This window comes from Fringilla coelebs (genome assembly GCF_963513975.1).
Source record: "Fringilla coelebs genome assembly, chromosome: 17".
Classification (NCBI taxonomy): Eukaryota; Metazoa; Chordata; class Aves; order Passeriformes; family Fringillidae; genus Fringilla; species Fringilla coelebs.
This window is the reverse complement of record NC_140043.1, coordinates 1,617,499-1,634,671: the sequence shown is the minus strand read 5'-3', so window position 1 is coordinate 1,634,671 and position 17,173 is coordinate 1,617,499. Positions and strand designations below refer to the sequence as shown.

General features: G+C 51.3%; 1 protein-coding gene across 1 annotated transcript in view; it reads right to left on the bottom strand.

The window, feature by feature from the left end:
* The window catches only part of AIFM3 (AIF family member 3), a gene marked incomplete at both ends in the record, with an annotated part of 51,831 nt that extends 35,938 nt beyond the window's left edge, over positions 1 to 15,893 (bottom strand). The window contains one exon of the mRNA XM_084217535.1: positions 15,794 to 15,893. Coding sequence (XP_084073661.1) covers positions 15,794 to 15,893 — 100 coding nt within the window. The remainder of the gene's footprint in view (positions 1 to 15,793) is intronic.
* Between the last annotated feature and the right edge of the window lie 1,280 nt (positions 15,894 to 17,173).

The window sequence follows — 17,173 nt, the reverse complement described above, 5'->3', positions numbered from 1 at the left end:
AAATCATTGAGCTTCCCCCGTCTTATAAATGTCATGAACAGGAAAATCTGTTGTAGAAGATAAAAGTTGAAGTTCCCAAATTAAACAGGTAAGGAAAGGCAGAGGAAGGGTAAAAACCAAGCCATTCAGCAAGGCTTGTGAATGACAGGAATGCTGGGTCTTCCCAGCCTCATCTGTTGTCCCAAAACTTTTATTGCAAGAATATTGAGATAACAATGGAAGAACAAGTCAGGGAGAAGGTCGTTCATTTTGGAAGAGAGAAAGGCAAGTGGCCATGGCCATTCAGGCCCTGGAGGCAGGCAGCTGTCTCAGGAGTCCTGCACGTTGCTGTCTGTGCCTGCTCAGCAAGGCAAGGGATGCATGGCTTTTTGCCAAAGTGCCAAATCCCTGTGCTCACCTGGGCAGGATTCACCAAGGGTAGTGACAGATCCAGGAAAGTGATTTTCTGTGTATGAATGATGAACCAACAGAAAACATCAACTTCTGCTGTGCTCTTGCAGCTGCAGGAGTTAATGCAAATGAATAGGCCCTGCACCATAAATTAAAAACCCCACATTGCTATGAGCAAATCTGTTCCTGGAGCTCTAGAGAAGCAGCCTGGCTGCTGCAGGCACCCAGTGAAGAAGCTGCTCCCCATAAACACCTCTTTCCTAGGGCATTGGGAGAAGCAGACATGGATTTTCCAGGACAGAGTTTGAAAATATAATGAATACCCATTTATGCCAGTCCCAGCGAAATACTTTTGGCCCAAGAAACAGGAAGCTGATGTCATTTGATTTTCACAGTCAATCTGCAGAAAATGTGTCGGTGCATCCTTGCAGCCAGACTGCAGAGCCAGACCATGTCGCAGGATGAGACAAAGGTTGGGCAAAGCCGGTGGCTCTGAGCCCTAATGGCGAGGGGGACATGGATATCAGTGAATTCACCTGCAGGGAACAACTCCCATCTCTCACTTGGCTGGTGCCCCAGGACTTTGTTTTCCAGAGCTCATTTGGGTCAGGTGAACACATGGAGTGCCCACTGATTCACAGGCAAATGAACCTGCAGGGATGAAGATGGAAATGTAGCTCTGATCTTTTCCCTTCTTCCTCAGTTAGAAAACATATGCAGGAAGCAGCAAGTCTCTGGCACTTAGCCATCCCCACTTGGCACCCACCAACACTGCTGGACAAATGTCCAGAGGAAAAGAAAGAGTTGTTAAATCTTTGCTCTCCTATTTCGGGCCCCACACTTCACCGTTTGCCTCTGTGAGGGGCATATCCAACTTTCCTCTCAGCAACCCTTTTTACCCCCTTCTTACCCCCTTCTTACCTCCTCCTCATGCCTCTCAGCCCCTCATGGGGTGTCTCTCTGGCCTGAAACCTGCATTCCTGAGGGATGATCCCTCCAGGAATCCAGGGCTAAGCAGCACCTGAGCTGATCCAGCAAACTGGTTCAGTTGCCATCAGGGAAAATGACATTTAAATGAAATATTTATAAACCCAAGTTTAATTTAATACCAAATCTGATTGGTACAATGGAGCTGGGGCCATTGTGTTCCAGCTCTTTGACAGTCATATCCTATAACTGCTAGAAGAGGGTCTGGACCTTAAAGCAAACTGTTTGGAAAGTTTTAGGCATGTTACTACAAATCTAGACAATAGGCAACTCCTTAGGAATATAGGTAGAAATATGGATATTGATACATAGGTATGGGCATAAAGGTATAGATAGAGATGATATAGCTAAAAATATAAACAGAGATGTGTATATGTATAGGTATAGATATAGATGACAGAAAGAGACAAAGGTGTGCCTGCTTGCCCTGTGCCACCAACATCACTTATACACATACACATGTGTCTGTAGATGTTTGTATAAGTTCATGCACATTTTTAAGATATCTCTCTATAGATACACACTTACACAGATGAAGAACCAGAACGCCAGGGCTGGAAATAGTTTATAAGAATATAAAAAAAAGCAGAGAAACTAGCTGAGCATTAGCAAGTGCTCATATCACATATCCAAATATACCTTATCACTGCAAGTTCTCACTACTTGAAAATCCTGAGTCATCTTCTCAAAGTGACAGAATCATTTAAAATACAGGCTCTTGGCAAGACTATAAATTTTGATCCATTTTTTTTTCTCACAGGTTTTCAGCCTTTAGGTCGAGCACCGCTGCTATCCTTCACATACAATCAAGAACCATGTTCCAACACCATTTATAACTGTTGGCTCAGGTGTTGTTTTTCTCTCATGGCCACGATGTTCTTGTGCTTTCCCTTGATGTCATTCACCCAAGCAGTCAATTCTTAATATCCCATTACATTTCCTGTAAATTTACTTCTTCTCCATCACTATTCACAGCCTGGTGAGACTAGTCAAAGTTTCTGCTTGCTCTTGGAGAGGTACTTTAGACATGAGCCTGGAACTGTTGACATTGATCCCAAAGCAGGGTGCTGGCAGGTGGTTGGGCTGCATGCAGGGTCACAGGCATTATTTTTAAAAAATTAGGGCAATTGGATGTTCTGATACTTCTTTATCACAGGACTGAGCTCCCAGTATGACTCAGAGCCCTTCTGGAGGCTAAATTTAAATTATGGATATTGGGCCATTGAAAGGTTGTACCTACAGGTACCCGATACTTAAAATACTAGAAACCAGGAAAATACTGAGCTAATATGGGAAAAGAGAATTGACATGAGATGAGCCAAGAGCTGACTTGAGCCAAGGGGAGTCTGAATAAGATGGAAATGCCTAACCATAGAGGATGGAGGAGTTGAGCTGGCAAGGGGAGAGCAGTGTGTCTGCCTTCCCCAGCCCTAAAACCCTGCAATGCCTCAGGGTGTGCCACTTCAGGGCTGCAGGCACAGGGCAGAGGAGCACTGAGGGTAGGGAACAATCTGCTGCTGGCTGTATGGTGCCAACAGCTTTGGGAGCAGTGGAAACCAGAAATGCATCAAGGGATGATGCTGGAGGGACCAGCAGGCACAGCCAGAAATCTCAGTTTACCCCAGCAGGGTTTATTTTCCCAAAGCCAGCACAGAGTAATCCACCACCATGGGACATGCCAGAGCTGCGCTTGCCAGGCATCCCCTGGGCTTGCCCACCCACCTCAAGTGCAAGCCCCAATGACAGTGACTTCAGGTGGTCTCAAAGAGAGTCCAAACCATTTCTATGGACCACTTCTCCCCTCCTTCCAAGGCCAGGCTGGACAGGGCTTGGAGCAACATTGTCTTGTGGAAGGTGTCCTTGCCCACAGCAGGGGGTTGAAACTACTTGGTCTCTACAGACCTATCCAGCCCAGTCCCTTCCATGATTCTATCGTTCTGTAAAAAATGACAGAGCCAATGACAAAACCACCATGTCAAATGTGCCTGGCTCTGCTCTCCCTCTCCAGATGCTCTGTCAGCAAATGCTACGGCCCAGAACTTGGAGGTAGCACTTACCAAGCAAGGCTGGGGACAAGCTCTGAGCCAAGCTCAGGTCACACAGCCAATGGCACTCCCTCCAGCACCCTCCAGCAGTGTTAAGCAGTGTGCAGAGAGCAAATTCCCTGCTAAATGCATCCTCCATGCAAGGGTGAAGCGCATCCCAAGACACCCCATGTGCTGGGAAACGACTGCCCTGCCATCAAACACTGAGCCCAGCAGAAGAAGAATAATCAAAATTTACAGGTTTTGAAGCCACTCTCCCAATACCCAGGGCAGAGACAGAGCTGCTGCAGCTCACACAGAGCTGGCACACGGTGGTTCCTGACACCCATTATCCTGATCTGGCTGCGCTGTGGGAGCGGGTGCTGGGATACCATGCAGGCTGCCAGCTGGGCAGCTCATCCCCGATGCATCACACACCTGAGACAAACAAACCCGAGGAGAGAGTTATGCAGAGATTGAGAACTGGGCCTTCAGAAGAGGATCTGGCATCACGGGACTGCAGCACTGGAGATAACAGCAGATTACTTCACTGTTTGAACATGAGCTCTTAATTAAACACGGAAATATCCGGACAGGGATGGGTGCTGCAGCAGCAGCCAGACCTCACGGCTGGCTGGCAGTACAGTCAGCACAGTTATTTAGGGACTCCACTCCCCAGAGCTCTTGTATCACTCATCTGCCCATCAAAAGGTGATATGTGCACAGTGCCAAGGTTATCTTGAGGGTTCTCAGGGTGACTGAGGGTCTCTCTTGTAATGAAGGAGGTGGAGCAGATAAAGATCTCAAGTACACCTTGAAAAAGTGCCTGAATCAATTCTGTTCACTTCAGGCTGCATCTGAAATATTCCCTTCATGTGAAAACAGCACTGAGGGAGCAAATAGCTCTACTCTGTCCCTGCTTCTTATTCAGACATGGAATAGTAAAGTCCCATACTCAGCTCTAATACTGTACAATTCCCGTATGAAACATCAGTGAAACCCTTTGCTAGAACAATCAGTATCCTCAAATGCCTCTGTTTACCTCCTTGCATTTGCAGGTTTTATAAGCCTGGGATGAAGCCCTGCAGCCAGTGGTGAGCTACCCAGGGGCTGTGGAAGGCTTGTGCAAAGCCTTTGAAGATGCTAATCCAAACCAGAGCTGAGGGATGGAGGTGCATTGCAGGGTGCCATTTTCAGGCATTTGGCCCTGCTATGCAAATACAGTTCTCTCTCTCAGCTGCAAAAATCTGCAGCTAAGGAAAAATGAGCATTGGTATTCCAACACTGGTCCAAGATTACACAGTTTTGCTGAAAGGATACAAAATTCAGCGGAGCTCATAGCAGAGTTTGTCACAAGTTTAGTCAACAAAGGCATTTATTCCTGGATGTGTTTTTACTCCTCAAACATTTTAAAGGCACATATAATCAGGGCTTTCACAGAGAAGACGTACAGGTCAGAGTGTCCAGTGCCATATTACCTTGGTGGTGACCCATAACATAATCACAGTACCGGTCAAGGGTGGAAAGGCACCTTTATTCTCTCATTGTGCCTTCCATAAAGGCAGGGACCTCACTCCATGGATGTTCGGTGAGGCACAACTTCTATTGCCCTTCTGACCCATTTAGTCCTTCAGCCTGAAATCCCTCCTGCCTCAGACAGTGAAGACAAATTGCCAAGGAAAGGTCCCCAAAAGACATCTTTCCACCCACAAAGACTATAAAGGGATGCTGAGGAGCAGTCCTCCACGGCAGCTTCGGGAACACTGACAGGATCAACCATTGCTCCCTGGGGCCCTGTGCCAGGGCCATGCAGGTGCTGCCAGGGGTGCGAGTACGGGTGATCACACAGTGCCTGCTCATGCCCAGCCTGCTCAGGACAGGGCTGAGCATTGACACTTCCACACCAAGCCCCCCTCAACCAGCCAGTTTGCCTGGGCAGGTGGCACCACCCCTGGCCCTTGCACATACACCCAGCCTTCCCCAAACCGTAGAGAGCAGGGAGCCCAGCCAGCGTAGCCATGAAAGGAATGTGCCAGGCAAGGGGAGAATCCTTGATGTTCAGGTGTCTACAGCAGAACAGATGGTACAGATGAACAAGCTTCACCAAGAAAATAAAATCCCAAAAGCAGAGCAGCTCCAGGACCTGGTCTGCGCCTTCCCCGGTCACTCCCTTCCCACAGGGACAGAAATAAGGGCTGGCCAGAGTGCCAGAGTGACAAAAATATGGCAGAAGGAAGGTGCTGGAGCCCCATGTGTCTATGCTGGGATACCTGTCACCCAAACCTACACTGGGGGACAAGGGGGGCAACTCTGCTCCAGATCTGGCAGGAAGGTGGAAGCAGGTGAGTGGTGCAGAGCAAGGCAGTGTGACCAGGCAGAGATGCCTCCCTCGTGGTACAGGGTGAGCTCTCCTCCCACCCACCCACCTACCACCCCCTGGCACTGCTGCAACCCCCCGCAGCTCCCTGCCTGGGAGGGAGAGCACTGAGGAATTTGGGGGGATTAAGAGTCGAGTAATCCTCCCTGCAGGAGCCGAGCATTAACATTCCCCCGGCCAGCGTCCAGCGCTGACCTACTTCTCCAACGGGGCCAGTGGGCCCGGCGCAGAGGGCAGTCACCTGGCTTGGGCTTGGAGAAGCATCCTCCCATGGCGCCGGGCGGGACGGGCGGCGGGCAGGTCAGCGAGGGCGCGGGCACATCCTCGCATGGTACAGCAGGGTCCTGGCTGCCGCGGCGATCCCCACCTGCGCTGGGCAGAAAAGCTCCGTGAGAGGGGCACGGCCGGAAGGCGGCGGGGAGGGGAAGAGAAGCCGTGATAGACGCTCTGGGCACCCCGGTGACCCCAGGGACATGGGGACAGCGACCTGCGGGGGTCGCCGTGCTGGGAGACACCGCTAAACTCCGTTATGAAGTTTATAAATTCAGGGATCAAAGTTAATTACAAAAACCCTCATATCATTTATGGCCAGACTTTAATAACTTCCCAAAGCCCTGCCTTTGGGAATTAAAGCTCTAAGCACACAGGTCGCAGCACAAATACAACGACTGAACCATAAATACATTTCAGTTGGGGTTTTTGTGTTATTATTAGGAGACTGAAAAAAAGAAGTCTATTCTATTGCACAGTCCCGCAAGTTCTCCTATGCCAGTTATGCTCATTCCTGTAGAAATGCCATTGGCTTAGGAACAGTTAATTATTTAGAGAAAGGGGTTTTGCTATCAGACCATTTGCATCAACCTCCTTTTTTTTTACACTATTGTTTGTTGTTTTTTTTTAATTTTTAAAGTCAAGTTGTGTTTCTCTTGTTAGCTTTGACTTGAGGTGCTCTCAGTTTTGGTACAGACTAAGAATTTAGATAAACCTTCCCAATTCCATTCCATGACTGAAAACAGCAAAGAGTCATCCAACACACTGGCAATAAAATAGTATATTTCATTTGTTTTACTCAGTCCTGAATTTAACTGATTTACTATGGTTTTGCTGTATATTTTTCAAAAAGCCCTCTGATCTGCACAGGAAGATAAATACAATTTCTGAATTATATTTTGAGACAGGCAAAGTAGGTTTTTCTGTATCTTATAAGATGCCCCGAGTTCTTTACAATGAGAAGAAATTAGAGAAGTGCCAGGAGAGAGATACCAAGCACCTCCTTAGCTTAAACATCAACTCAAAATATCAGGATGTATCCCTCTGTTTTCAGCTACATCCCTCCAAAACACAACTTCCAACTCCCCTTCCATGCATAGCATCACCTCTGCTAAGCCCCAGCTGTGTTGCAGAAGCAGCTTCAGAGCCTGGATTATGATGAATAAGCAATCCAAGCTTGGTGCCTTGCCCATGGTGCAAAGCAGGCATGTGCTATTTGATACTTTGCAAAGAAGGATTATTAAATGCAGAGGGAAGAGCTCTTCTAAGAGCATCCCAGGAAGGTAGCATGACAATGTTTATACAAGAGCAAATGCAGAAAAAAAGTTACCATGTCAGAAGGTGCATAAATGTAGAGGAAGATTTGGAAGCAGTGGGGGAAGACAGAATGGGGATGTCCCTTGCAGTAGCTGCTGTAGAGCCCTTTGCCAGAACCAGCAGAAAGAAAGGGAAAATGGTTTTGTAGCAGGCAAACCGAGTCTTGGATCACTGATGTATCAGTGATACAGGACAACAATCTAGTGAATATAATAAAATACTGCCACTGGTGCCTCAGGAGCAAACCAAGTCCCCACTAACCCAGATCAGCTCTTTGCAGGAGACTTCCTGCAGCAGAAAAGGGTACTGTGGCAACAAGACAGGATCATGCCCCAGGCAAGCAGTGCCCTGGCAGCATTGCAGCATTCCCTTGGGATGCTGCACATATGGGGACCACAGCAGGGGCCCCTGGACAGGTGGTGGGTTGGATGGCAGAAGGGTAGCTCACAAATATGCCTCACCAGAGAATCACTCCAACTTCTCCAACCCTCCCAGAGATGCCGATGTGGGACTGGTTTCTAGCTGGTCTGACTGGTTTTAACAAGGACTTGGGGGGATGCCAGAGTTCCTGAATGTCAGAATGTCACCTGAGATGCCTTTGCTTTGTTTGGACCTTAAAGATGGCAATCTGCAGCCATCCCCTCAAGCCCACTTCACATCTCCTAATTTCTCCACTGATGGTCAGACCAGTCTTTCCAAAGCACTGAGACATCTGCACCTCCCAAAGCGGGTCAGAGGGAAGTGTTTGCTATCAGAGGTGCCCCTTCTCCACTCCTAGAGTTCCCCAGGCAAAACCAAAATGGTTGTTGGTAGGACTTCAGCTGATGACATCAGAGAAGAAGCCACCTGGCTGCTCCCAGCCTCAGTCCCAGCAAGCACACAGAGATGCTTCAGAATCACCTGGGACTCAGATGGTTGCAGAAAGGCACCAGCCTCCCCTGTCAGACCAACTCAGGGGACACAATAGGGCCATGTCACTGTTAGTGGCATCCAGAGGCATTGATCTGCAGCTGCATCCTGCAGGATTCACGGCCAAAGCCATAAAATCTGTTAGGAGAAGGAAATAACCCCATATACAACACAAGGTAGCTGAACACAGGATCACCTGTAAAACCTTGCTAGGTCCTGAAGGGTGACAGCCTGACCTGAACAAGGTGTCCATGCTCAGTAAACCAATTCATCATCTGTTCCCTGAACAAAACAACATTTTGTGGCACACAGCTGAACAGGAACACCTTCAGCATCTGCTCAGAGAGGGCAAGAAGGAGTGGGCTACCAAAATACAAGGTAACTGTTGTGGTGCTGAGGAACAGACTAGCCCCATCCCCACAAACTCTAGTGTGAATGAGGAACCGGCCCCTACACCAGGCTGTCCATCATCCACAGAGAGCACTGCCTGAGCATACAACCAGGGACACCAGTCTGCTCCCCAACAGGAAAAACTGGGAAAATTATCTAACAGGAGAAACATGGGAAACATAGTGCTACTGACCACGACCACTTCCCTTGCACGGCAGCAAAATTATATAAAATATGGCAACATCAAGCTTCAGTGCAAGTCAGGGATAGCACACCAGACAGCCCACCTGGCTCAGCCCAGTGTCCACTGCCCAAACATGGCCTACAGCACCCATCTGCCACAAGCAGGCAGCAGCAGGGCAGGAAGGCAGGGACACTCCAGCCCACACTTCCTGCTGGGCTCAGAGCAGAATCCAGAGCCTGCACCACTTCTGAACAGTGCAGTGCTGGCAGAGCTATTATTAGCACTGTGCTTCTGCTCTCTGCAGTGCCCCAGGCTCCTGTTTTAATCTAGTGCTCTGCTGTGACTCCAAAATCCTTTCCAAGAGCTAATGTGGCAACTATATAACTATATAGGTGTATTAGTACACCACAGGTATAAAAAATGTTTTTCCCCTGAGGATCAGTTCGTGTTTATTGCCCCAGTATAATTTCCTTATCTGGCACACAGGTCCCTCCCATCCAGCTGCAGCATCTGTCAGCATCTGTCCTGCTGCTGTAAGTAATTCTGCATCGCCTGCCTAGAAATCTGGCAGAGATAGGAGCACCAGGCCATGCCCTGTGACATGGACATTTCCAAGAGATGTCAGTCTGCCATCCCAGCTTGCTCCAGCTGGAGGCCTCTGTGGAACACTGAGCAGAGACACACTTGTGCCACTGTTGACCAAGTCCCTCAGCCATGATTCATCTGCTGTGTGAGGGGGGCCTGGTGCACACGGACACCAGCTGTACCTCTGCCCTCTCCAGGCCCCTCCAGACCCTCTCACTGAGCTTCTGGCTGCACACTCACCTTTTTGTGGACGTCACCCTGATCCCCATTGCCTTGGCCACATCAGCCCTGGGTGCCACCGGAGGAAGAAGAGGTGAGAGGGCTGCTTCTCATTCCCTTCCCACTTGCCCAGCACAATTCACCTCATCTGGTCCCCTGGACACATAGAGGGGGTTTCTGGCAGCTCTGTCCCCTCTCCATCCCTCTGTCCCCTCCTCTCAAGCCCTGGACCCAAGTTTCCTCTCCTCAGTAATGTGGGACCTCCCAGTGTCATCAAGAAGTCAACTGATGCGATCTCCTGGCACCAGGGGCTAGCAGGGGCTGCCAGAGAAGGCAGGAGCTTGGTGACAAGTTGCCACATGCTCTCAGAGACACTGGGACACTGCCCAGGGGCTGAAGCACACAGGAGACAAAGATGCTAGAGCAGCTCTCAGCTCCTGAGGATCCTGGATATGGCTGCTGGAATTACAAACATCTCTGCCCCTGGATCTTACAATCCCAGATCCTCCAGGCTTTGCACAGACTTGGTCCTCCCACAGCTGCATCTCCTCCACTGCCCTGTCTTCCTCTTGGGACCAACCCAAGCTAGCCCTAGATCTGCTGGGACACAGTTCAGGTTCCCAAAGCTCAGGAACATGCTCATCATTCCAAGGAAACCAGACAACAGTGGGTGCTCCCATCCTGCCATCAGCAGCATCCAACGTCCATTCTCCCAGAGCACTCAGGATCAGGAGCTCAGCCAGCCTTTCTCTTCTCTTGATGTCCAGGCACTACTGCTTGGACTGGCTTCCTCCCACAGCTGGAAACACCTGAATGATCTCTGCCATGAGTCCAGCAAACCAGACTCAAGGACTTTTGTCTCCTCCGCACAGGTGAGCTCTCTGCTTCCTTTGCAGTGCTCTGCAGCAGGATCTAGATGAAAACTGGGGGCAACCTGGCAGAGCACCTTGAAGACCTTTGAAGAGGTTTCTGAAGAGCCACTGAATTCAGTGAACAAGTGGGACACCTGGGACCTGCTCTGTTCCCAAGGAAATGACTTCTGTCTCTTCACTGACATCACCAGTCTGCAGGAGAAGGGCCACAGGTCCATGGAAAGCCAAGGTCCACACAAGTTAGGATGAGGAAGGTCTCTTATCAGACACACACCAGGATCTCAAAGCCAAAGAGATATCTGCCAAAGACATTCTGTCAGGATGAGGAGGAGAGCTTCCCCAAGGTCAAGGGAGAACTCCTCAGTACTGGAGAATAATGCAAACCACAAAGGAGGGGTAGGCACTGTGAGCCCTGGGGTGGCTGTTTCTCAAAGAGAGTGGGATCAAGGGGCCAATCAAAGAGACATTACACCTCTCAGCAGCTTTTAATGCAGGGAGCATTAACATGGCAGCCCCAAGGCAGTTGTGGTCATGACTATGCTGGTATTCATCTCCCATCAGCGTGGCACCTCTTGCTCTGCACCTTCTGCCCATGATCATGGAAGAATGTAGGCTGGAAGAGGTCTCTAGTGGTCATCTGACCCAACTCCAGCTGTGAGCAGGGTGACCTTCCAGCCTGCTCACAGAACCCTAATTCTGCTGTAAGCTTTGGAGAATGGACCCAACACTAGTCATGACAGGACCCACTAACATCTGGGGGTCCTCAAGGGTATAAGACCTTTTTAGACAGGTATCCGTGGGAAAGATTCAATGGTATACAAAGAACAAGAAAATCCATTCCTGGCATCTGGAGACCACCACAGACCTACCCATCCACACATTTGCCAGATGCAGCACTCATTAAAAATGGGAACAAAAGGAGATGTTGAAATATTTCACTTCCTCAACACTTTGGAGCACTAATGGTCTCCTGGTGCGATTGGAAATTAATTTTTACTCCCAAGATACCCCACTTCTGGAGCATTTTGTGGTGCTGAGCCCCCCTGAGGTGCCTCCAGTAGAGGAAGGAAAGGGGTGAGGCAGCCGCGCTGTGCCCTGGAACGATGACAGCCACAGGGGTCAGGCACAGGGGTTGCTCACATGCTCAGGTAACAACTCATTGCCAGTCTGGGGTCAGGAAGGGTGTCCCTTGGAGATTGGCACAAGTGCCAGAGAGCTTTTGCCTTCCTCTACAGCTCTAAACATCGTCCTTTGCCAGGATCCTCAGGGCTGTTTCTGGCCAGGATTCCCTGCTGTGGCAGGGCCAGGAGTCCAGCTGTTTGCGTGATCTCTCCACCTCTCTTTCCCATGGCAGCTTTGTTTTCCTAGCTTTCAGTCACTTGTAGCATAGGTCTTCTAAGGCAATGTCCAAGAGCTCTGCACTGAACAGGAGCTGCTGACTTTTAACTGCTCCTGCATACAATAAAATTTTCTTTTTATTGAATCTGAGTTCTGTTGTCTGCAAACATTTGCTTATTTCTGCCCTGAGAACTTTGTCCTTCAGGAGCTTTATCAGTTCCTGCAGGTAATTTTTGGACTCAGAATGATGTTACAGCTAATTGAAGAGCTCAGCACTTTCTTATTGAGACATCCTTCATGGACGTCTCTGAAGGGTCCAGGTCAAGTAATTTCTTTTCTTCTCTGTTTAAGGACTGAGCTCAACATCTGGAAAACTTGCTTGTCCGCTCTGCAGAGTGAAGGGTACCATGGGCCCGTTACAGCCATTCTCATCTAGCTCTGCAAGCTGTTCCACAGCCCCCAAGCAGGAACACAAGAGGAGGGGTCAGCTGGAGCCTCAAAGCATCTGGTGTTACCATCCATGCTTGCAAGGAAGAGCTGGCTCTGACTCTGGTCCCTGCTGTGTGAAAAAACAAGCCCTGATCCCAAACCATACCCTGTCCACTACAGTGCTGCCAATTCTCCATACATGCAAAATATTGCCTTTAACACAAGGCCAGCAGGAGCCATGGAGCAGTCCCAGCAGCAGACCTGTTTTGGTCACACCCTACAAGCAAAGTGCAGCACAGATCCCACCCCAGCCTCTCCAGCCTATCCCACAAAGCATAGTATGTCCCATGTCCTCTGGTCCCTGGACACAAGGACTCTGGTGCCCCTGGTCCTGAAGCATTCTTTCCCATCTAGCTTCTCACCACACACAACGGCACCTAACAGGGACCCCATCCCTCAATGTCACCCTCATCCTCTGTGGCTCCATCCCAGCCAGACACATACCCACCCTGACCCACCACACACCCCTGGCACATCACCAGCCCCCACGCACCACACTCAAGTCATGGTGTGCTCTTACAAGGACTGCCCATTTCTCTCACTTATCTGGGGATTTGCTCTGGTTTGACTCCCACAGTGTTTAGTCACAACTAAGCCACCACCCTCACCAGGTTCCTCCATACCTGTGCCAGTATTAGAAAGACTTTAGAGTGGTGACTCCATATCCCCCTGTCCTTGCTGAGTACACCCAGACTGTCCTTCTCCATCATATCCTGAAGGCCCACTCTTGTTTCACATTAGTGCCACCATGCAAGTCTCATGCTCACTCCTCCTCCATCTGTGTTCAGTGGTGCAATTCCAGCCACCAGTGATGCTCTCCACCTCCAACTCCTCAGACAGTTTCAGCTGCTTTGTGGGCAGAGGACATTAATAAAAATATATAAGGTGGATCCCAAAAGTCCTGCAGTTCACCAAGCAGTACACCTGCCTCTTCTCCACTATCCTCCTGGCCCTAGTGATCCTGCCAGGGACCAGGCTTCAGCCCAGAGGTGCACCAGCACTCTCCCACAGCTTACCTCCTTCCCTCCCCAGAATCAGCCAGCCTGCACTGGTGTGGCAGAGTCCCAGGCCACCTCCACAAAGCCTGTCAGAGCAGGAGCCAGCACAGACCCCACAGTGAACACACCACGCACCTCATGGTGCAGAGTGGTGGTGAAACAGCATTTGGGCTCCAGCTCTTGTCCGAGCACGGCCACACTACCAGTGTCCCACAGACCACAGGCACCTTCCTGCTGTCCCCACCACTCTGCAGAGATCAACTCCCCCAAAAACCACAGCAGCCCCTGGTACAAAGTCCTACTGACACCCTGAGTTGCCTGCAGCTCCCCTCTCTGCTCACCCTGCTGCAACACCCTGGGTGCCACAGCCCATGATCTCAATGAGGAACCCCCATGTTTCCCAACAAGGTCTGGCTCAGCAAAATCAAACTGCCCTGTCTCCAGGGGCAAGCCAGACTCGCTGCCAAAAAAAGCAGCTCTCTCCACAGGACACAGGACTCTGAACACAGTCCAGATACGGCTGGAGCACTGGGGAGACCAAGGCTCTACCCCCACCCCGTGTTCCATGCTGTGCACTCTGCGTTATCAACACCACCCACAGCAGCCCTGCTCTGACCCCAGGGAGGGGCACAGGGCTTGCCTGCCAAGAGAAAAGGAGACAGTGAGAAGAGAGTCAAGTGACACAGAAGACAGCGTGACAGGGGATGATGTTTTTAGGGCAGGGAGAGCTTGTATTTTTAAAATAATATGAGGATGAAAACAGATGATCTCCATCCTGAAGTTACCATTTTTGTCAGGAATCACACTACAAAAGATGAAAAAAGAGTCCCACAACCTGTAGCTGTGCTTCCCAGACTAGCAGATCTGCCTTCCAGAATAGGATGCCCAACTGGGGGACCACCCCTGTGTTCATGTCACTGCTTCTTGTCCCTCCACCTCGAAGAAGCTGCACACAGGACATGGTAACACTGTGCAGATATGCAATGTGCTGCTCCCCACCCTCTGCCCATGGAGCAGATGAGCCAAAATCAAGGGGGCTGGCACACGGGAACCCCATTTTCTTGTCTCCCTGGTACCCCAACCACCTCTTTACCTCTCTAGCTTTTCACCCCTTTCTTCCCCCTTGACAGCTCTCCAGATAGCTTGCCCTTCCCTCTGCCCAACCCTCCCATTTCCACCTTTCTGCCATTTCCATACCCATCCCAATTCTGCTGCCTGGCTTCTGCTTCAGGGTCCCCCCAGCTGCTGACCCACAGTAACTCTGACATCCCCAGAGCAGCACTGGACCCCTCCTTTGCCTCCTGTTCTATCCTCCACCTTGTCTGCCCAGCCTCCTCAGTACAGCCCTCCTGCCAAAGCTTTATCTCTCCAGCCCTTCCTGGTGGGGTCCAAGATTTGTTTTACACCCACCTGGATAAAGCAGCTTTTCTGGGTGATTTCCTTTCAAATGGTCCCAAGAAACAGAAGCAAAAGTCACGCTGCAAAAGGGCGAGAGCAGCTCAGGGCCCCAGCGATGGGCAGCACGGCCCCATCTCAGCACAGGCAGGGAGGGATGCGGGCAGGGAGTGACGTGCCCTGGTGCTCTTCACCTTGGCACCAGGAGTTCGTGTCAGCGGCACAGCACAGAGAGCTTCAAAGCTGCTGTTCAACGTACCCCGTGGCTCCCAAAAGAAGTGCAGCAGGAATGCCGGTTCAGAGCACAATCAAGGCAGGATTGTGTTCTGGCTGCTGCTTCAGCAATTTACCAGCTCCAGGTTAAAGGCTCATTCGGCAGCACTATCACTGCCACCCCTCCACACACCTCTGTGAGCTAGACTGGAAATCATTAATCATGGGATTTGGTTCAGATCGTAAAGATGTGCCAATAAAAATCATAAATGTTGGAAATTCTCCCTGGACGAAGAGTGATTGATGCAAAAATCAAATCATTTCACAACACAAGAGACCTTTAATTCTCATTTGCTCCACCACAGGCAGCCAAGCCCCTGCTGTGCTGTCACTGCCAGGTCCCCATTGCACAAAAGCAATCTGCATTCCCCACAGGAGCTGGAGCAGGGCAGGAGGAGTTTATCCTGGCAATGTTTTCCACGACTAACAGCTACAGTATAACACCACAGTCCGGCTCCACTCCTCACACTCAGATGTTCCCTCTCAAAGGAGACCATGAAGTTCATGGAACCATAGAATGTCATGAGTTGGAAGAAACACACAAGGATCATGGAACGGCTTGGGTTAAAAGGGACCTTAACGCTAACGCTCATCTCTTTCCACACCCCTTGCCGCGGGCAGGGACACCTTCCACTATCCCAGGCTGCTTCAAGCCCTCTCCAGCCTGGCCTTGGACATTCCAGGGATGGAGCAGCCACAGCTTCTCTGGGCTGTTGTGCCATTGCCTCACCACTCTCACAGTGGAAAATTTCTTTCTAATATTTGATCTTATCTACCTTTCTTCAGCTTAAAGACATTCACCCCTGTCCAGGCAAGACCATGGTCCCCCCTGGTCTGGAGGAAACAAACTTGGAGAACACCCCGGCGGGAGGACATGACACAGGGACCTAAACCCCGTTCAGGACAAACGCAGCTTTTCTCCGCGACCCATTTTTATGCCGCTCTGATTTCCTGGGCATTTGCTGCATCTCAGAAGAGATGCGGAGACATGCGGCGCTCTCGCACCGCCTGCCCTCGGCTCCGACCCCGGCCCTGCCGGCAGCTCCGGCTGTAGAGGAGCCGCCGGGCCCGCCGCGCGCCCCGCTAATCCCGGTACCCGCCTGCCCCCGCTCCTGGGGGCAGCGGCGGCCCCACCGACCGCTGCCCCCGGCCGAAGGTGCGGCGCGGTCCTGGACAGCGGCCCTGCACCGGGAGCTCTCCTGGCTTCACATCTTCCCGGGACGGGTCCCCACCGCCCCCCGCACTTACCTGGGCAGCAGCGGCGGTGCCAGCGCGGCGGGAGGAGCGCGGCCGGTCCCGGTCCCGGGGCGGGGCAGGGCGCGGGACACGCCCCCGCCGCGGAGCGGAGCGGAGCCCTGCCCGCTCTCGGTGCACGCCTGGAGGGGGGTCCCCACCGGCCCTGCCCGCTCTCGGTGCACGCCTGGAGGGGGGTCCCCACCGGCCCTGCCCGCTCTCGGTGCACGCCTGGAGGGGGGTCCCCACCGGCCCTGCCCGCTCTCGGTGCACGCCTGGCGGGAGCTGCCCGCTGGCCCTGCCCGCTCTCGGTGCACGCCTGGAGGGGGGTCCCCACCGGCCCTGCCCGCTCTCGGTGCACGCCTGGAGGGGGATCCCCGCTGGCCCTGCCCGCACCACCCTCCGCTTCCTCCTGCTTGGAACCTTTCTTCTCCCCAGAAAACTCTTTCCGTCCCCATCATGTCATCTAGCAGTGTCAGCATCTCTCTGTGCCTTTTTCTATCACATGCCCCAAATCCGTTCTTTATTATCAGTGGATGACTTTTGAGATCACCCCGGGTACAAAGGAAGATTTTCTCTCCCACTCCCAGACAGTTTTGTCTCAGGTCGCTGTTCTCTTACACCCCAAATATACAACTCCCGAGGCTTTCCAGGCAGATCACAGCGCTTTAATATCCAGTTTCAGTTCCCTGCTCTGAGTGGGATGAGTGGCTTAACCGGGCTGTTCATCTGCAGTTCTCACTGCTGGTAAAAAAGAAACTACCCAAGGATGAAGCATTCCGGTGTAGAAGCTCCAGGGACCCATGTGCTTCCAGAGCCTTGGGAGATCGACAGGGGGTCCTCATGGAGCTGCCTCAATTCTAAGGCAGGAGAAATGATTCTCTGTCCAGTGTCTGCAGGCAGCTGAGGAGCATTCCTGCAGG